At 43.9% G+C, this 21,302-nt stretch overlaps 1 protein-coding gene across 1 annotated transcript in view; it reads right to left on the bottom strand.

The window, feature by feature from the left end:
- The window catches only part of C1QTNF7 (C1q and TNF related 7), a 98,737-nt gene extending 79,131 nt beyond the window's left edge, over positions 1-19,606 (bottom strand). The window contains exon 1 of the mRNA XM_010991004.3: positions 19,393-19,606. Within this exon, the coding sequence (XP_010989306.1) occupies positions 19,393-19,414 (22 nt within the window). The 5' untranslated portion in view covers positions 19,415-19,606. The remainder of the gene's footprint in view (positions 1-19,392) is intronic.
- Between the last annotated feature and the right edge of the window lie 1,696 nt (positions 19,607-21,302).

Genomic DNA, 21,302 nt, shown 5'->3' on the forward strand with positions numbered 1-21,302 from the left:
AATGTTTTCCCTCCTCACAGATGGGGGCTTTAACAAGATGTAATCAGATTCTAACTACTCATTTATAATCTTTTCTATTATGATTATATAAATACCTATGTAAGTCAATGTAGATTTGTTTACATGGTCATTTGAATGACTACATAGTATTAAATGGCTGTATGGACAGACCATAATTTCTTTAATATTGTTCTATTCTTGGGTGTCTCCACGTGTTGGAATAATAAAGACACCTGTAATGAACATCTCCATACTAAGTTTTAGCACATTTCCATAATTTTTCTTTAGTATAAGCTTTAAGACATGGAAGGTTATGCTTATTTTAAAGAGTTTCACATATATTGCCAAGGCACTCCTCAGTAAAGCTGTGCAAATTACCCTGCAGACTTTGAGGCTACTCATTTCATTCCAGAGCCTAAGCAGGACATGGCAGTTAATTTCTGACAGATTTAGAATGTTGTTCCAGGAAAGCAATAAGGATGGTAAAATTGGGGTCAATGAGAGAAATGGGGATGTCAAATGTGCGGAACTGCTGTCTTGAAAGAGGGAACTGGTAATGTCTTCAAATATTTGAGATACCACCATGAGGAAGGAGGTTTGACCCTGTACTGTGTAGTTTCCAAGGACAGAACTAAGATCAGTTAGTAGAAATTCCACAAAGAGAGTCTGCCTTAATAGGAAGATTTTCTGTCCATTTGATGCTAGAATATGTGAGTGGCTGATGCAGTATCTTGGTAGGATGTCTCAGGGATAATTCCATTTAGTGTCTATGTCCTTTCAAGGGAAAAAAAAAACAATTCTATAATGGAATGTTTTAATTTTTTTGACATCCATAATGTCCTCTGGGCTAGTTAATGCTTATCAGTCTTAGAATAAATCAAGCTGAGGCTGAGTTTAAATGCAAATGTTAAGTGTGTGAGTAACTTTTAGATATAGTTAATCTGTGGATTCTGTATTGGCAAATTCTCCTACTTACTGAAATGCATTTGCAACCCGGAAATCAGCACTCAAGGCTTTCCTGGTTGTTGGCGGATATGCACAGAACTGCAAAATATTCGAGTCACGTGACACGCATGTTCCCAGCTGAGGGCGACCAAGGCTGTGCTCTGCTTTCTTCTTTCAGCTCCCACGCTGTCAACGGGTATCTGTTTTGTAATCTGTGTTGTGCCACATTTTTTGCACTTTTTGGTTTTTGTTGGTGATTTTGCTGTTTACAGTGGCCCCCAAGCAGAGAAAAGCTGGTGTTCCTGAGTGCATGTTCCTAAGAAAGCCACGATGTGCCTTATGGAGAAAATATGTGCATTAGATAAGCATCCTTTAGGCATGAATTACAGTTCTGATGACATGTATTCAACGCTAATGAATCAACAATATGTACTGAATAAAGCGTCTTTAAACAGAAACACGTGTGAAACAAGGGTCTGTGTAGGTCAGTTCTTGAAAACGCTGTGACCAGAGGCTTGCAGGCACCTAACTTTGTGTTCCCCCTAGGAGCAATGAATTTGCTAATTTGGTCTTTGAAATGACTTGAAATAGAACAGCACTATTGTGAGCAGCAAGAATTGATTATATGTGGTATTAAAAGATGGGTGATTCCCTTTGCTTGTAGAACCCAACTCTCACATGACTGGTCTCCCACTGCCATCCCAAAGCCCTGATTATTCAGAGGATGGCTGGCTCTCTCCATGTGGAGACCCCAAAGCCTTTCAGTGGCCAGACCATCCTATTACTCCTGCCAGACCTTGGTGGAGGAGGCCAAGCCCAAGCATGTCAGGGGTCAGGGACAGCCCAAGTCTAGTGGCATTGCCCTTTTCATGAGTCATTTAAATATCCCAGGTCAGTAATGACACTATTACATGCCTGTAACAGTCAGGGTCTGTGTTTTCCTCAGGTTTTTTACCCCTTAACACAGAGCGCAGTGTTGGGTGATATAGAACCTTTCTGGATGGAAAGCAGCAGTGAACCTTAATGGAGCCTTAACAGCACAGGGAACTATTCAACTTCTTGTAATAACATATAATGGAAAAGAATCTGAAAAGAAAAAAAAAGATGTGTGCATATATGTATAACTGAATCGCTTTGCTGTTCACCTGAAACTAACATTGTAAACCACCTATGCTTCAATAAAAGACAAAAAAAAAAAAAACTGTTGTCATTTACTGAACATTAAGGAGACTGAAAAGTGGAGGAAGAGCTTTGGTGAAAGCTGCTGTGCCAGTCGCCCGCCCACTAGACCCCCTTGCAGACCAGTGACTGAAGGGTTAATGTCTGGCGCAGCAGGGGGCTTCCCTCCCCAGCTCCGACCTCCTTCTGCTTGCTGAGCCCTGTACCCTTGGTCTCAGTCAATCTCCAGCACTGCTCTCTGCAGCCCCCTTATTATCCACATTTCTTTGATGGGAAAAGTAAGCTTCAGGGAAAATGTGAACCTTGTCCAAACACACACGACTAGCAAGTGGCAGAGCTGGGCTTTGAGCCGAAGAATCTGCAAGCAGCCAGTCCATGTCTGCAAGCTGGCAGCCCAGCTGGATCCACTGCTTTGGTTCGGGTATGTAGATGATCCCAGGGAGCTGCTATTATTTAAAAATTGGGAGATAAGTTGAGTGGGGCTGAGAGGTTGGTGCTCTCTCTGGGTGGGGCATGGCGGCTCCGGATATCAGGTCTTCCCCCGCTCGGCCCACTGCGTTCGTTTGCGTCTCCTGCCTGGCCCTGGAGGCCTTGATTTCTGATTCTGAGGACCTCAGGGCCAGCTCCTTACTTTGAGGAGGATGCTGTCATCTGTATGACTTCATCTGATCCTCGTGTTTCTATGACTTTTCTCAGCTGAATGAACTTGCCTGAGATCAGATGGCTGAGCGAGCTGAGATGAAATCCTAGTTCTGCAGCCTCTTTTCCCACACAGTCCCCTTCAATTTTCACAACTTGTAATATACACAGATCTCCTACCCCCCCCAAAAACAAGGCCCCGTGAGGATGTTCCTAATGCAGTGGTCTCTGGAGATGGCTCTGATAAAAGAAAGAACGTGCGAGCCTGGGAGGGGTGAGGCAATGTCTCCATGGAAGTTGCTCTTTAAGTATGAAGTTCAAGGGAGCCCTTCACATTCTGATGCTTTTGCTTTGGGACCATCATTTAAATCGTGTCCTAGGGCATTGAGAACAGCTCTTTAAGAGGCAAGCACATTTTTTTTTTCCTCTTTGCCCAAGCAGCTTTCTTCTCATCACCGTCTCCCTGTTTCCTAAGGTCAACATGCCTGTAGCTGGGGCCCCCTTCTTTAGTGAGTGTTCTCTGCTGGAAGGGTTCCTGGAATTCACTCACTGTCAGGGTGACATTTCCACATCAGAGGCCACGGGAATGAGACCATCCCACGGGAGTCTGTTCGGTAGAGCGCAAACTGCTTAAAGATGTCTGCTTCATCCAAACAGCACACAGCCGAGCCAAAAAGGCATGCACAGCCTTCGAACGGCCATGGCCTTGAGTGTCATCGAATTCTTCTGCAGAAAGTCCCCCAGCTGGCCTCCCCACTTCCAGCCGTTCTCCCAAACCCTGGCCAACTTAATCCTTCTAAACCTCTGCTTCCCACATGTCTCCCTCACTCAGAAGACTTTGATGGGTTCCCAGTTCCTCGAAAACAAAGGCATAATTACCTCTCGTATTCTGAGTCCTTCATGGTTTGAACCTTTATTCAACCCTTATCTGATTTTTATCTCACTCCTTTCCTTCCAGAACATGATCAAACCAAGGCCTCCATCTGCAAACCTTCCTCCCCTCACCCTCTTCCCAGTCTCCACATGGGTCCATATCCTTTCAAGATCCTGTCCAACCTTCTTTCTTTTGAAGTTTGAGACTTGTGACTCTCATTTTCCCTGGTTGGAAAGTGGGTTTTGATGGGGATTAAATGCACATAAACACCCGACCACAGAACAGCTGTGGAGGAGGAAGAGACGGCCATACTTCTTCGTGGAGGTCCACGCATACTGGGACGTCCCTAGACTGAAGCTTTAGACATGAAACTACAGATTCCAATTTCCAAGGGTTGAAATGGACACACAGCCTATAGACCCACTGGAGAATATATGTATAATATATATGTATATAGTTGTTGTTACCTTCTCCGATTCATTCATTCATTGATTCAAACCCATTCTGGGTAAACAGTAGTTTCAATCTCATTCTTCCACTCATAGCTCACTCATACACTTGTCATATTTTCTATTCTTTATTTCTTTCTTGGTAAATGAGACTACTATGGTTCCAAAGGGGTGACTGGGAGGATGGAATGAAATAATATTCATCTAATACCTGTTAGGATGTAGGACACATGTCAGACACTCAGTGGAAACTCAGCAAACACCCCACCTCCCCTTCTGATGAATTTTGTAATCAATCCAGGACATCATAGACGGGACTCTTGTCCCAATTACCACAAATTCCCTGGACTGATTTGGTCTGAGATCCCAGCTCTGTTTGAGGTGTCTCTATTTCATGGGTGCATTGCAGGGCATCTCTTGAATTTTTGTTAGACTAACTTTTGAAGAAACTCTGAAAATAATAACCCAAAGAAAATATTCAGCTGATCCTTCCTTTTATGGGCATGTTGGCAATTTTTCTGTCCAAACTAAACAGTCTCTGTTCTGGTTTTACCCAATTTGATTCTCAAAGAATCTAAAACTTGTCCTGGAATGAACTTGCTGGCCAGTTTCTTTTAAAATACAATAGTAAAGTTTTTTTTTTTTTAAAAGGCAACACAGAATGTCACTGGCTCTTCTGTGTGGACATTGCATGAGCAATTTCCAGGCCTTCTGAGTGGATGGGAAAGCCATAATCTTGCTCATTCCCCCATCTGAGAGCAAGAGATAACTGATAATGATGTCTGTGGATGGCAGCCCAAACGGAAATCATCTTTGACACGGATTTCGCAGCTATTTGGAATAAATGTTATATTTTTTATTACATTTTATTCTCCTCGAAGCTAATATCCTAGAACTCAAAGCAGCTATCTGGACCCCGTATACCTGGATGTGTGAGGAGGAAAATATTGCTTACAAATGAGTACTCATTATTTGTTTTAGGGGTAATCAAGGGATGTAGAGATTTTGTTTCAGCAAGAGAAGATGGCCAAGTGAACTGGCACGCCTTGGGTGATTTGGCAGGCAGAAGTCAGCAAGGACGACGTGTCCAGGGAAGGAGGAAAGTGCAGGCAAGTGGCCGAGAGGAACAGTGTTGAGATTGGCCATTCCTGTCCACACCCCACCGCACTTGAGCACGGAGCTCAGGACACTATGTTCTCTGATTAGGGTCAGTTGTGGGCAACCCCCATTCTGGCTGTTTCTCCATCACCTCCTTGGGCATCTGTATCAGTGATGACAGAGACCATATGCCCACCTCTCTCTAAACGGCTTCGTACCTTGATCAAGCCCTTCTGTAGCCTCTGATACATTTTCATGTTTTCATTTGTTTCACTCCAAAGGCCTGGTGCTGGAACACCACCTTTCAGGGCATAGTTTTTGTCATTTTGCAGGTTTCGAAGGAAGCATGCAATCCTCCAAGGACTGAATTTGTGCTTCATCTGGAGGCATGGGGGCAGTGTAAAAAGACTGTTGGCTTTGGGGTCTTAGAGACCCAGGTCTCAATCTTGGTTTCGTCACTTACTGACTCTGGATAAACCATGGAATCTCTCAGAATCTCAGTTCCTTATCTGAAAAGTTTCCTTGTCTATAAAAGGGAGGTTGACACTTTACAGGATTTTGTGAGGATTATGAGAGGTCACTGAGTGACAAATCTGACATAGAGCAGAAAATTTAACAAGTGGCAGTTCAAATGAAGGGAGTAGTAAGGCAGAAAGCAGAGGGTGTAGCTGGTTAAGAGCCTGTGATGGACCTGAAATCATCAAGATGAAATCTACTGTATCAGCTCCAACAGTTTTTCACTATTTCCCAAAATTTAAATGGAAGTATACAAGATATGGTAGACTTGCCTTTGGCTGAAATATGTTTAGGTCTCCCATCTAAAAATAAACTGTTTTGCTTTTGCTAACACCTCAAGTTGTCTTTTTCACTCTTCCCTTCTGGATTCCACCACACTGGTTGAAGGATTGAGCTACACCTGCTGTAGACTCTTCTTAGCCACTCACTTCTTTTCAAGTCTGATTTCTATGTCCACAGCTCTCCCGAAAGGTCTGTCTAGAGTCTAGAGAATTATCCACGTGCTCACGCCATGCATACTCATCCAGCCTCGTCAGCTCTGCAGCTTTCCCCACACTGGCTAACAATTTTCTCCAAAGCAGCAGTTCTCAATCTTGGTGACATATGAGAATCACCTCTAGGGCTTCAAGCAATTATTTGTGCCTGGATCCCAGCACCAGGGATTCTGATGTAATGGTCTGGGGTGCAGCCTGGGCTTTGGGAATTTTCAAAGCTCCCTTGTTGATGATTATGGTGCAGCTAAAGTTAAGAACCACAGCTAAGACTCTCTCTCTCTCCTTTGTTTATATAATACTGCAAAGCTCTGTTTCACTTTTTTGGAATCTCTTTCAGGGTCTTACTCAAATCCTGTTCTTAGAGTGTGGTTCTGTGTAATAAAGGATGCAAGTGCTGTGATTAGGGCAATGTATAGTTGGAGCTGTTGCTATGGCGTTGCTAAAGGAAATCTGTCAATCTTGGTTAATCAGAAAGCAGATTCAAGGTATGGCTAGATGGCTTTGAGGACAGAGAGAGGAGAAGAAAAAAAGGAAGGCAGGAAGGCAGGAAGGCAGGCAGGAAGGAAAGAAGATATGTTTTATGATCCAAACAAGAACCTCATATATCCAGTCCTTTCTCTTCTATTGACTTTCAACAGAAGTACCAAGGATATTAATCTCAGCTCTGATGGACTGAGTACCATGTTACAGCCTCACAACAACCTCAAGGACGTGGATACTATTATCCTTATTTTCATGTCGAAGAAATGGAGATGATGGGGAGAGTTAGTTGCCCAAGGACATCATAAGCCTAGAAAAATGGCACAATTGTGACTGTAACTCAGGTCAGATCCTCTCTGGACTAGAATTCTAAATAATTGATGACAAGTCTTGGAGAACTGCTTCCAAAGTTCTACTTGAGAGATACATTCAAACCCCTGAAGTCAGTCTCACAGGTCTCAACAGTTTCCCCTCTCCAGGGTAGGACCCTGCCATCTCTGTTTGTGTGTTTTGGTTTTAAGGTTTCTCATCTTCTGATTCCCCCAAGCCACGTCTCCTTCAGCTTGACAATGTCTCCCTTGACATTGGTGTCCAGAGTCGAGCATCACAGTGATGGTCTTAGAAACTGCCCCATTGTCACGCGCGTCTGGGATAACAGCTGAGTCAATAACAAAAAGGAAAATCTGTGCTGATGCTTACATTTCTATGTTCAGGCGAAAGCGTTAGAAATGAGGGGCCACCTGGGTTTTCACTGGGAGGGAGTGGCTGGTTTCTCTGTAGGCTTCAGAGGGAAGGTGACAGTGACAGAAAAGAGGAAAGAGTACAAGGTAAAGGAAGATAAGGAAGTTGAGTACCTTTAGGGAAAAATAGAAAAGGATTCAGAGAAACCGTTCCTCCCTCCCTGCTCTCTTCCTACCTTCCTTCTTTCCTTTATCTGATATTTTTCTCCTACGAACCACACAGCTGTTGCTTGAACCTGCATTCAGTAAACTTACTGATTAACCGCAGATTGTGGATTTCCTTTTGCGACATCCTAGGAAAGACCTCAACTACAAATTGCCTTGATGATAGACTTGCATTCTTTACTCCCAAGACGACATTCTAAAAGCATGAGCTTTTCACACAATACAGCCCTGGGGAGCCAGGGAGAGGTCCATCGAATATTGAAAATGCAGCTGAGTGGTGGTGAAAACAGTTGTTCCAAGGCAGGACCCAGGTCAGGGCAAGAGGAAAGGAATTCATTTGCTCTCCTGCAGCCCTTCACCCCGAGCCAGCACACCACAGAGGACACGGGTCAGTTTAAGTCTGAAAGGGCTCTGCGTTTGGCTGCCAGGAAGTGAAATTTCATGCTCAATCACAGTAACCAGATTGGGTCCTGTGGTTCACATATTTTGTTTCTCTTTCGTCTCATGGCTTTGATTTTTTTGTTTGTTCTACTTAAATTGCTTCACTTTGCACATTTCTTTTAACTTGCTTCCAATTCGGGGTGGAAGGAGCGTGCTCCCACTTATGGGGGATTCTCCTGTGTCCCAGGCCCTGTGCGCGGCACTCCCGTTCCCGGGGAGTACCCGGGGAACCACACGGGAGAAAGAGTAAATGCCAACAAACCAGAAACAGAATTTAGATCTGAGGGGTCGTTGTGGAGACGAGGACAGGAAGAAAGTAAAGAGAGAGGAGGGGACTTTGGAGAAGGCGATGGTTACAATGAAAGAGGAAGGCAGAGAAAGGAGAGGAAGAGAGAAACAGAGAAATAAGGGGAGATGCTACGAAGAGAGGGGGTTACAGAAAGTGAAGACGAGAGGCTGCGTAAAGAACTGGAGGACATAAAGAACGGTGTGGAGAGAGGGAAACGGCCCGGTGAAGTGGGCTGGGTGGGAAGAAGGGTAAGGGAGAGGGTGGAAAAGGAGAAAAAGGCAGGAGAGTCTGATTTCCACGGAAGTGGGTGGGGTATGAAGGACTTAATGGTGTCCCCACCTCCCATATTTATATGCTGAGGCCCTAATCCCAGTGTGATTGTATTGGGAGGTAGGTCTTTAAGGAGGTAACGAAAAGGTTACCTGAGGAAAAAAAGGACACTATGAACCCATCTACAAAACACAAATGGACTCGCAGGCTTAGTAAACAATCTTATGGTTACTAGGGAAAGGGGTAGGAGGGGATACATTTGGGAGTTTGAGATTTACAAATGTTAGCCACTGTATATAAAAATAGATTTTAAAAAAGTTTCTTTTGTATAGCACAGGGAACTATGTTCAATATCTTGTAATAACCTTTAATGGAAAAAAATGAAAATGAATATATGTATGTACATGCATGACTGGGACATTGTGCTGTGCGCCAGAGATTGACACAGTGTAATTGACTGTACTTCAGTAAAAAAATAAAATAAAATAAAATAAAATAAAATAAAATAAAAATAAAACAAAAGAAAAGAAAAGAAAATAAGATAAAATAAAATAAAAGGTTACATGAGGTCATGAGGGTGGGGCCATATCCAACAGGGCTTGTGTCCTTAGAAGAGGAAGACACACCACACCAGATCTCTCCCGATCTCTCTCCCTTTCTCTCTTTCTCTATTTCTGTGCCATGTGAAGACACAGCAAGACAGGGACCACCTCCAAGCCAGAAAGAGGGTTTTGACTGGAAGTCAACACGGCCAGCACCTTGACTTTGGACTTCCAGCCTCCAGAACCACGAGAAAATAAACCCCTGTGGTTGAAGCCCCTGGTCTGTGGCATTATCCTGTCATGACAGCCCCAGTGGACTAATACAAGGTGTGTGGCAATGGGAAGTTAGCCGGCGAGGCCGGAGAACCACAGTTCACCCCAGCCTGCCCATCTCTGGCCGTGGGGGCAGTAACATCGATTTTAAATTTCTTCCTGCAGTCCAAGAGAGAAAAGGACACCGGCTCGCATCACATGAGTCACTGCTGACAGTGAGGCTGTGGGCTTCATTTGTAGGCTAGTGACAAGCACAGTACCAACATTACAGGCTTGTCAGGAGCATTAAATGAGGGTTCACCTGCATGCGTCCTGGTGTAGCAAGTGCTCCCTGTTAGCTATTGTTATTAATAGTGTGTGTGCGTGTTTGTTTAAGAGATTTTTCTGAAGGGTGAGGGCCCTTGAGATTTCTCACATAGCAAGAAAATTAGAACTCTTTTGAAGTCTCTAGCTTATAGTGAGTTGAACCATAAGAAATTGTCATTTCTGTAGGTCGAAAACACAGCAAGTGTTTTTTTTTTTTTAATTGAAGTATAGTCAGCAAGTGTTTTTAAAACAGGAACGTGTCATGTAAAAATTCAGATACATAGATTTTCTTGAATGATCTGAAGATCTGGCACTGTCGGGCCAAGCTACCCCTAGACACCCTGCCCTGGGGCGGGTGGTGACTGCCCACTGTAGGCGGAGCGTGCGGTTTCCACCACACACTTACTCACGCATGTTTCCAGCCTGGTCCTGTTGATTTAGGGACGGAGCCCCTGACGTGGTGTATGCTGTACAGCTACTCTAATGAGTCGCTGATAACAGCATGGAATGCAGGCAGAAGCTTTAGGACAGAGATGTCCATTTGTGTAAGCAAATGGCAAGCTCACTCATGCCAAACCACACATCCCAGGCTCTGAGTAATCCAAGCCACCAGGGAGAGGCACTCTGGATTTCAATTGTTGCTCTGCTTTGACAGCGTCATGGAAACAATTTGATCTCAGCTGAAATTCCTTCCCTTGATGAGTTTACATTCACATGCAAGTCCATTCACTGAGTATTCACTAGCCTACATTCATTCCTCTCGCTTGTACTTTTGTTTTTAGTCCCCTATTAGATGTCAATTTGTCCAGTGAGAAGAAATCCCCTAAAACAACAAAGCCGAGGTAAAAAACTAGCTGGCCAGCCAAAAACATCAGGCTTCTAACATTAACTAGCATTTGTATTTCCCCTACTGGTTTGCAAACTTTTTCTCACATAGTATCTCACTGAACACTACCAATGGGTCCCCTGAAGTAGGGGACTAGTGTTCTCAATTTCACTGATGAAAAAAAGCAGAGAGCTCAGAGAGTTCAAATAACTTGCCCACAATCACACAACCAGGAAGGGTTAGGGTTGGAATTGGCATACAAGGAGGTTACGATTCCCGATTCTTCATTCTTTTTAGTTAACTAGGAAGAAACTGGGATTTCAAAATTGTAGAATAGATAAACAAGATTATACTGTACAGCACAGGGAAATATATACAAGATCTTATGGTAGCTCACAGAGAAAAAAATGTGACAATGAATATATATATGTTCATGTATAACTGAAAAATTGTGCTCTACACTGGAATTTGACACAACATTGTAAAACGATTATAAATCAATAAAAAATGTTAAAAAGAAAAGAAAAGAAAAGAAAAGAAAAGCACCCTGACAGCACAGATGAAAGCAGGGTTTGCTGCAACTAAGTTTAAAAAAATAATCTGAGTGTCATAGTTGGTCTTTTTATGACATGGGTTGACTGGCAAATCTGATGCAAATTTAGCATTAAGGAAAATAGATCATTTAAATCAGGGACCGTAACAGCTCTCTGTGCTCTGGGCTGTCACATGGTATCCAGAGCGTTAGTTAGAGCAGCTCTAGGGAGTATGGGATTCTCCCTAAGATAGCACTGATTGACGTCTACTTTCCTTCCTGCTAACCCTAGATTGGGTTCAGATTCTTGCTCAATTCAGGGCTCCGCGTGGCTGCTGCCCATCTCAGGAAGCTCAAGTGGAGCTAACACAAGACGTGAAACTGATCCGGAATCCGGTGTCTGGGTCTGGATGTCCATTTCAAGAGGGGCTTGAATACCCTTGGTGATAGTCAGTGTCCCACACAGTGTCCAGGGGAAATTCCTCCCTGCAAGTGCTGGGAGGCCCTGGAGAGGGGTGCGGCGGAGGCACATGGTGGTGATCTTCAAGCATTCAAGAAGCCAGAGGACAGAGGTGGACTTCTTGCTGCTTCTAAAAGCAGAACAAGGATGAGTGGAGAAACATTAGAAAGGGCCAGACTCTGGCATAAGAAAGAACTTCCTGGTGACAGTGGTATTTTAATGGACAGGGCTGCCTTCTTAAGTGTGAGTTTTTTGTTATTGCTGGTGTTGGAGCTGAAGGTGGGGCCTGTAGTATGGATAAATTCTCAAAGTCTATTTGTAAACCATTTCATCTCAGACTCAAGGGCAAATAGGAGGATGATCAACAATTCTATGATATTTTAAGGACCTAACACATAAATTGTTTTCAAGAAATGAGAATTTTTAAGTCTCCAGATTATATTGGAATTATATAAAGTCACTATTTTCTGTAGGTAATGGAATGGTTGAAGGGCAGCCATTTTCGGGGGTTCAACATAATTCATACAACGGCAAGGGGAAAGACCTGTATCACGTGGAGAAAAGGGGTGCCAGAGAAACTGTGGAGAGTTTACCATGCGTAGCTTTTGAGTTGTTCTGGATTGAAGTGTGCGCCCCTAAAATTCACATGCTGGCGTACTTCGGAGTGTGACATTTTTGGAGATGAGGGCTTTAAAGAGGTACTAAAGTTAAAAAGAGGCCCTGAGGGTGGGCCTTAATTCAATCTGCCTGGATTATAAAAATTCTTAGAAGAAGAGGAAATCTAGGAACACAGAGAGGCAGCAGGGGTGTCTGCACAGAGGAAAGGCCAAATGAGAACACAGAGAGAAGGTGGCCATCTGCAAGCCAAGGAGAGAGGCCTCAGGAGGAGCCAAACCTGCTGGCACCTTAGTCTCGGACTTCTGGCTTCCGGGACACTGAGAAAATAAATTTCTGTTGTTTAAACCACTCGGTCTGTGGTGTTTGGTGCACATGGGTATATGGATGTATGGGGCAGAGCAGTAGAGGTGAAGGGACAGGGAAGGGGGGCAAGAGACAGATTCTGAAAGCTCCCCTATGACTATGCCAAGGAATAGGGTCTTTATTGTGAAGGAAAAGAGGAGATGCTAATGATCTGAGGAACTGCTATGAACACCTGTGATGTAATGGGTTGAAAATCCAAATAATCCCTAAACTAAGATTCTGCTGATGTCAAATCAGATTTTAGAGTGAACTGGGGTCACATTTACTTCATAAGCAGTATTTTCTAAACAAATTAATGGTGCAAGAAAGAAACTAAAAAAAATAAAACAAAACAAAAAACGCTTACCAATTTAAGAGAGTAAGCTGTTTTGAGGATTTTGCAATTGACAAGACCAACTAAAGTTCTCTGACAGCTCTCAGACACCCTTAGAGCACCTCTGGTAGGATGCATTTTAAGGCAACTGCATCAACTATGGCTTCCTGTTATTGGTAGATGAGAAGGCACTAACAGTGCAAATATTTACTATTGCTCTATAATTAACTTTTTAAAAAATATTTCCTTTCTTCTTTTCTTTTTTTTGGTGCCAGACGTAATTAGGTTTACTTATTTATTTATTATTTATTTCCTTTTAGAGGAGTAACTGGGGATTGAACCCAGAACCCTGTGCATGCTAAGCACGCGCTCTACCACTTAAGTTATACCCTTCCCCTATAATTAGCTTTTGATTAATTAGGACTAACCCCCTCCTCTTGACTCTGCAGAGGCAGATAAATTGGTGTTGGAGTTGGAGCTGTCTTCTAGCTCTGTGGCCTGGGACAAGTAATTTACCTTGCTCTCATCTTTCAAATAGGCTTAACCCTCCCTCCCTGCTGCCTTACAGATGAGTGATGAGATGGGGGAACAAACCATGCCATGAAAGTACCACTATATCAAGCATACTCTGTTCATGGTGGAAAAAAACATCTTGACTTAAAACAAATTTAATTGGAAATGACTACTGAAGAATTAGTCAAGTGCAAGGCTCTGGATGGCTATTTAGAAAATAATAATTCTATTTAGAAAATAATAATTCTTTCCAGGAGTTCACGCTGCAGTGTGGAAAAGGGGTGGGTTTCAGAGACAGGCACACCTGGAGTTTAAATACCTGCCGCATCCCGTAGTGCTTGTAAGATGCTGGGTAAGAAGCTCACCTCTGTCATCTGAAAAATGGAGCCTTGGAGACAGCACATGCAAAGTACTGGCACCTCAAAGGTACTTAATAAAAAGCCTCTATCCAGCTCTGGTGGAAAACTGAGCAACTCTGGAGAGACTAGTACATCAATTATTGCAGCATACATTTCACTGACCGTTTTTGAATACCTACAGGGTATGTGACAGAATCATTCAGGTAAATAGTCATTTGTGCGTGTTCTCCACTCCCAACTTATCCCAAGAATGTCTCCTGAGTCTTGATGCTCCCTTGTTTCATGATTGTGCAGGCAGAGCAGGAAGAAGAAATTTCTTGAAAACAACACATTTTCCTTTCTTTTCTGAAAGTCCAAGCCCAAGCATATATGCTGGGGAAAGGAAGAATTAGGGACCTTGGATGGGAGATTTCCCCAGTCCCGGAGACACTGGGAGTCGGGGATCAGAGCATCTGTGAGAAGTGGAAATGCTTTCTCTATGGCCAGACCTCACAGAGGAGGGCTGTCTAGAGTTGCTCAGACACTAGGCTCCTGGTTTGGGCAGTGATTGCCAGTTTCCAAGCAGGGCTGGAAAGCAGAATCCACAGACATCAAAGGGACAGGCAATTTACAAGAGTCGGGCAGAGCTGATGGGAAGGAAGACCCCCCTGGTATTGGTGATGTAGGGGTAGGAGCCTGATAATTTCTGAAACTAAAGTTCTTGTTGCCATGAACCCTTGGAATCAGATTTAAGTTGCATTAAATAAAATGGAAACATGTGACATTTCTTGCAAGCCTGGGTTTGTAGCTTGAGTCAGAACTACTATGGTTGTAAGGCACTGGAAAATTTAAAGATGAATTCACTCCTACTCTCTGAAGCTTACCCTCTGTGGGAGCTGGCAGAAAAGTCAAAAGACTCCCTACATGAAAAACTAGCACTCAAAGCACTGCAAGACCCTGATGTGGTTGTGCCCTGCAGGAAGAGTTCTCAGTCATGAGAGGTAGACAGATGAATTTTACAAAAGGCAGACAGTCAGGAAGATGGATAAAAATTTTCCCTGAAAAGATACATTAATATACACCCTCTCCCAATCACTGCTTGCCAATACCACTATTATACAATTGCCATAGCTGTAAACTCATAAAACCTATGCAGACACTGAAGTTCTTTGGAAATACGATTGCTTGATATGAAAGAGAAGTCTGGACACGAGATCAAACAGAGGACCATATATTTAATATTTCCATAAAAGTGCTTGGAGTTTTATCTTCATGGGGTTTGAAAGCTGAGAAGGTCCTCAGAGGTCAACCAGCCCCTCTTGTCTCTTCCACTCCCACCCTCTTCCATTTTACAGACTTAAATTTGGATTTAGTGAGGGTTCAAGGCTGTTGCTTTGAAAGACCGCTGTGATGGTCAAGGCTGTGATGTAGCAGGTTTAGGAGACTGGACCCAACGAGCGTCTCCATCCCTTAGGTGCCCTGCGAGCAACTACCGCTCCCTCCCACCGGGACAAAACATCACTTCCTAACTGGAGTTTAGTCTCTGCCCCTCCTGCACAGACTGATTAATCAATCATCTTCAACTCTTGTTCTAATGAACTGCCAGGGAGTTATTTTCTTGTTACTTTTTTGTTTACAAAATTTTAATGATTCCTCCACTAAAAAAATCCAAACTTTGTGTTTTGGCATTCAAGGATTTCTGTGATCTGATTCCAACAACCAAGTTCTTTTTTCTTTTTTTTTCCCCTCCAACCAAGTCTTTTGAGCTCATTTCTCTCTTCTTTCTAGACACATGCTTTGCTCTGCCAGGGTGGCTTTCCTGCTGTTTCTCACACTGTTCTCTTTCAGGCTTTTAATATTCTTCTCATCATCTGGAATGTGCCCCCCTTTCCACCGTCATCAATCCTTAGCCTTCCTTCAGGGCCAACTGTCATGTTATCTCCTCTGAGGAGTCTTCCCTGGGTGAGGGAGACAGAGCATCAGATGGACCTGAGTTTGAGACCATACTTTGCCCCTTACTTCCTGGAAGACTTCAGGCTCAGTTTGTTCATCTATGATGTGGGCAACACCCACCTTGTAGCCTTACACGGTACACATGGGTTAGCGCCAAGTATTTAGCACAGTTTCTGGTACGTGGTAAATGTCAAAGAATGTTACCTACTGTTCTGATCGTTCCAGGGACCTGAGGTCTTTTCTCATTCACTCTGAGCCCCTCTTACGTTCTTTCTTATAAAGCTAATTTTGCATTTAAATATGAGAACACACATTTTATTTTCTCCACCCAGTTGATAACTCTTTGAAGGTGAGATCGTGTTTTATCAGAGCTTGTGCTGTCTCATTGCCCCCTGCACACAGGCCCTCAAACGATAGGCAGAAGCTGACCTTCCGGGTGTGAAAGTCAAGACTGACAGGCATTGGCTTTGCTGTTACATTTCTCTTCCTTCTGAAAATTAACAATAGGTTTTTTTTGTTTGTTTGTTTTTTCAAAGTCAAATTCCTTTGACATGAGAATCCCAATTGTTGGCCTTCTGTTCTCAGAAATATGCAAGACAATTTACGACGTGGCTGGGCTGGTGGAAACTGGTAAATTTCAACCAAATCTTGGGAAACTTCATGGGCTTGAAAGCCATGTGGCCTTAACTCACTGGGCCAACTCAACCGTTTTCCAGCAGCCACTCTGAGCTCTATGGTTTGTGTGATACTCTTTGTGGGGAAAAAAAAAAGTAGTTTCATATTCTAGTGAGTTAGACAACATTAGATTATAATGCCCCATTCATGGAGAGACAGAGGACACATTAAGAAACTGAAGCATATGAGAAGTCCTGCAGTAAGGACACCAGCATCTAACAGCTACTGAGAATAGCTAATGTTCACCGAGTTCTTTTATGCCAGACACTTTGCAAGGCCCTTTTCATGAATTCTCTGACTTAATCCTCAAAATGCCCCTATTTGAATGCATACAATTAGCCTCCCTTAACAGAAGAAGAAAATGATGGTCGAAGGGGTCCAAGTTCGCACAGCAGTTAAGGGGTGGAGTTGGGATTTGAAGTCAGATGTTTGTGACCCTAAAGCTGGAGTTCTGGTCCTCTGTGGTGCACAGCTCTTCACTTCCCCAGATTTGTCTGACCAGGAAATACTTCTGGTTATCCTCTTGTTAACATCCCATGAAACTGTGATTCCTTGAAATGTACTTGGGGAAACGGAGCCTCCTCACCCCCTGGAAGCAGCCGTGACCTTTACACCTCTGTGCCTTTCCTCGCTGGCCTCTGCCTGGGTGCTGTTGGCCCTCTAGGCTCTGCCATGACCTCTTACTCCTCCTCCAAGGTCTAGTTCCAGTGCAGCTAGAAGCTTGCCTTGATTTCAGTGGCCTGTTTTGCAAAGCCCCTTTTTGTGCTCTCCGTACACTTTCTGCACTTAGACTGTTTCCATCTCTCTGTCAAGGGCCATGTTCAAAGAGCCTTGGTAAAGTTTCTGACTCCGAGCGGACAGGCAGTTAAGGTTTACTGAATTACAACGGCGTCTGTTTCCCAGGCCCCCTGGAGTTGATTCCCCGGCCTGGGGCTCCTCGAGCCCTGGGTCACAGACTCGGGGTGTGAGACTGTAGCTGGCAACCTGGACTAAGTCCGGTTCAAGCTCTTTGCAGGGTCAGGCAGCAGGGTTTCCCCGCTCCCTGGCAGCTCATTAGTTAATGCTCGCCTCCCTCCATCTGTCCCTCGCAGATGTTGCCTCGCTCCCAGCCTCTCTGAGGTGAGGAGGCACGATTAGGTCACATTGGGCCTCTCATCAGCGTCCTTTCTGGGACAACCCTGACCTGTCCTTTCCAGCGCGCTGTCCAGGTTTCATTACAAAGCCCCCCCACCCCGGCGGCTGCGCCTCAGATGAGTCAGCTGGCTTGGGGCTTCATTAGCAACTCTAATTGACTTTTTGTTTTTGTCCTCTCTGGAGCCTCCTCGGGCCCAGAGGTGGGGCCTGGCGGGTCTGGCTTCCAGAAACGCCGCCAGCCTCGGTGGGAGCCGGTGACGGGAAGCGCGCGCTCCGTCCCCGGCAGTCACGTCATGCCACACTGCGCATTTCGCGGCCGCACCCATCCCCAGGGTGCACTCAGGCGCCATGCAACCCCCGGCCATCCCAGCCCTCCCGCTGCCTGCGATGAGGTCATGGGGTGGGGTCCTGGAGACCCCCTCCAGATAGGGTGGGGGCTACCCCAACCGGCCTGGGAATGGCCGAGAGGACGAGGAGGAGGAGAGGGTAATAATCTCGTCTGTCCAACCTACTGTTCCCTCTCTCGAGGTTGCATGGCTGGCGTGGATAGACGAGGAGGGAGACAGCGAGAGGAGACAAGACCTGGCAAGGACAGGGACAGGGAACCGGCAGGCACGTCCCTCACCCCCTCCGCCGACAACTGCGGATGGAGAAAGGCACTAACGGCTTCGCTCCGCACCTTCCCCGTTTTCTACAGTCATGTCCTTCCCTCTGATCTTAATCTTTTCCCTCCCACTCAGACCACAAAAGGCAGGGGAGCCGCTGTAATCCACTTGCCATAACTATAATTTGACACACAAGGAAAAATATTCCAGAAACATCGACAGCTGGTACCGCAAAGCAGATAGAGCCCTTTGCGCCCCAAGAACGACGTCCCCGGCACAGCACCCCACATTCTCAGCCAGGCCTAAAGGGCTTGTTGCTAGAGTTGCTGCAGCAGTGGGTTTCACAGACTGCGGTCGCCAAGGTGTCCCAAACCGCTCAGGCTCCAGCAAACTCATAGGCTTTTTTAACCTCTGCTCGTGAGTACAAATGTGTGCGTGAGGAATGATGTGGGCTCTGTTAAAAATTGCAGCCTGCAGGAAGAATTTGCAGATTTCTGTGGATATCTAGTGTTTTTGCACCTGGAATTCTGCCTCGGAGAGATGGGAACACTGATAGCAGAGACTTTCTTAGGGAAACAGGAACAACACATCTCGCATTTAAGTGCCTCTCCACCGAAAACCACAAGATGCTTCTCATATGACCAATGCATAGGAAAAACCAAAAACATCTTAGCTTCTAGGCTCCCTACCTGTTTCCGAGGCACAATCGAGGGGACCCCATCACCCCATTCAGATGATAGCCTTGACAGTCAATCTGACTTCACAGACTTGGAGCTGAACTTTTTCTTCCCCCAGGACAGAACATCTATAACGTTCTCTCGTGTCATTACAAAGGAAAAGTCAAACGATTTATTCAACTTTTAAAAATATGCCGCAAAACAAGTTTATAAGTCAGAGTAAGCATACTTCAGAGAATTTCTGGAATGACGTTAAAATCTTCCATGGGGAAGATTTCTGAGTTAATAGAAAGATCATGGCTCCAGAAGTTGAGCTGCATATAACGGGATAAGAAAACATAGATACTCGGACCCTGGCAGTAAATGAGCCCATCACTGCGCTGGCGAATGCTAGGCGCGTCAGATTGGAGATTTTGAAGACCCGCACACATTTTCTGAGCGAAATGGCATCTTTCACACAAAGATCGTTCACAGAGGTTCCTGCCACAAGCAGAGTAGAAAAGTAGGAGAAAGAGTTACCGCGGAGGTTTTCTGACCTCTGACTTCTCATTTGTTGACATACTTTCTGCAAGTTCCCTTTTTCTCTGCAAGTAGCTGTCTTAAATCCTGCCAGTAAGTATTGTTGACAAAGACCATATAGGAGGGAAAAATAGGAAAAAAAAAATCAATGAAAATAGAAGCTTACCTTTTCTAGGCATTGCTGTCATCAGACTTTCCCCCAAAACATGAGGCTTTCTTGCTTTGGCTGTTCCATGGATTTAGAAACCATTAAAAAAGTTTAAAGCAGAAATATGTGTTTATTATTCAAAGCTGCTTCAAAACAACCCAAAAAATGACTTGATGAAAAATAAAGTTCTCGTCTGCGCACGAGAACGCGTTTGAAGCCTGGAGCTCATGCTGTTGTACGAGGTTTTGCAACTGTCTTTCTCAGTTTAAACAACCTCCCGCTCCTCCCAGGCACTTGCCAACTTCTATAATTTAAAGCAACTGCGATCATTCCCATAATACTCACATTTCAAAGAGCTTAATATATACTCTCGTTAGCAGTGAGTGGGAGTGGGTGACGTTCTTCTGCAAACCCCAGACTGAGCAAATGAGAAGCAAAGGTTTCAAATCCCTAAACAGTTCTATTTCTCTCTTTTATCCACGGCTCTTCTCAACGTGTGACTTCAAATTGTTTTTTCCTTTTAAAGTGTTGCCTTGAGACTAAGTGGTATCACTTCACTTGGAAGCAAAATCACATAGGAAAGTTTAAGTCCCTGCTTCTGGAACAATGATGCTAATGAAATTGTGTTTAAACATCACTTTTCCTGACACAATTATTTCCAAACAATTCCTTCCTAATGTATCTGTTTGAAAATTTAAATTAGTGTAAGCTATGTATTCATAAGAGGGGAAATATCTAAATTGATGTTATTTGCATTGGTTTTATTTTAACCTTCATCCTGTATGCAAATTATAACCTCTGGGAAGGATATTTTTTTTTGTAGTCCACCCGTGTACCTGAATAAAATCTCTGACATTAAGTCTGTAACCAATGTTAGCAATTTTTACTATTTCCACTACCCTTCTGCAAATGGCATTAACCTCTCTCTCTCTCTCTCTCTCTCTCTCACACACACACACACACACACACACACACACAAGCATTTGTGAATCAAAATTTCAGCCATCTTAAAGTGTGGTCAACTGAAAATGGTGATTTCAAAAATATTTGTGGTCTATCTTAAAGCAGGTCTTGCTCAGTGCCTGATAGATAATAAGTGCTTAATAAATATTTACTGAATGAATAAAGTAGTGCATAGGTTGAGATCAACCAACAGTTTTGACAATTTTGGTTTGCATGTATGTTCCCATTAGGGAACTTGTACAGAGAGTAAATATAGAACAGTGCGTACCTCTGCCAGATTTAAAGAATGGTTATAATGGAAAAAAAATCCCCTAAATGAATACAGAAAACATTCATTAAATAAATAAACCATTCAGTGGAGAATAGAAATGTTGACACAAGCCCCATCCATTAAGTAAGCTCACTGTGTAAACTTAAGCAAACAGATTTCAAGACAAAAACCTCATTCATTATTTCAAAACCTGTGGATTATTTTCCACTGTGTTTTTGAGTCATCTTAAGTAACTGTTACGCTCTGGACAGAGAATAATACTTCTGAAAGTGCGAAGAGAGAAAGGATCTGAAACTACAGGGAAACGGTCAGGTTTCAGATTTCTTTTGCTGTAAAAGCACAAGAAAACGGTGGAGCGCACTTTTGCTCTGGCTCCTGCTGAGGGGATGTCTGGAGGTACAAGCACAGGTAAGTGTCGTAGACTTGGGTCCCAGATGTGTGACCTTGGATGTATTCATTTCTTTACGTGTTGATTCCTTAATTGTGAAAGATTAAATACAAATATGTTAAAACAACCAATTGCATAAGTGCACTTAGTACTGCCTTTTCCAGTCATATTAATAAGCCCCTCACGATGTGTAAGGTACTTAGGAAGACCTGTTTCTGAGTCACTATGGTTTATCACAGCACCCAGCGTTATGTCCCATGACCAGTGCCAAAACTGGTAATGGACTTGGGATGCTGCTCTTACAAA

Source organism: Camelus dromedarius, chromosome 1 (genome assembly GCF_036321535.1).
Source record: "Camelus dromedarius isolate mCamDro1 chromosome 1, mCamDro1.pat, whole genome shotgun sequence".
In the NCBI taxonomy this organism is placed as follows: Eukaryota; Metazoa; Chordata; class Mammalia; order Artiodactyla; family Camelidae; genus Camelus; species Camelus dromedarius.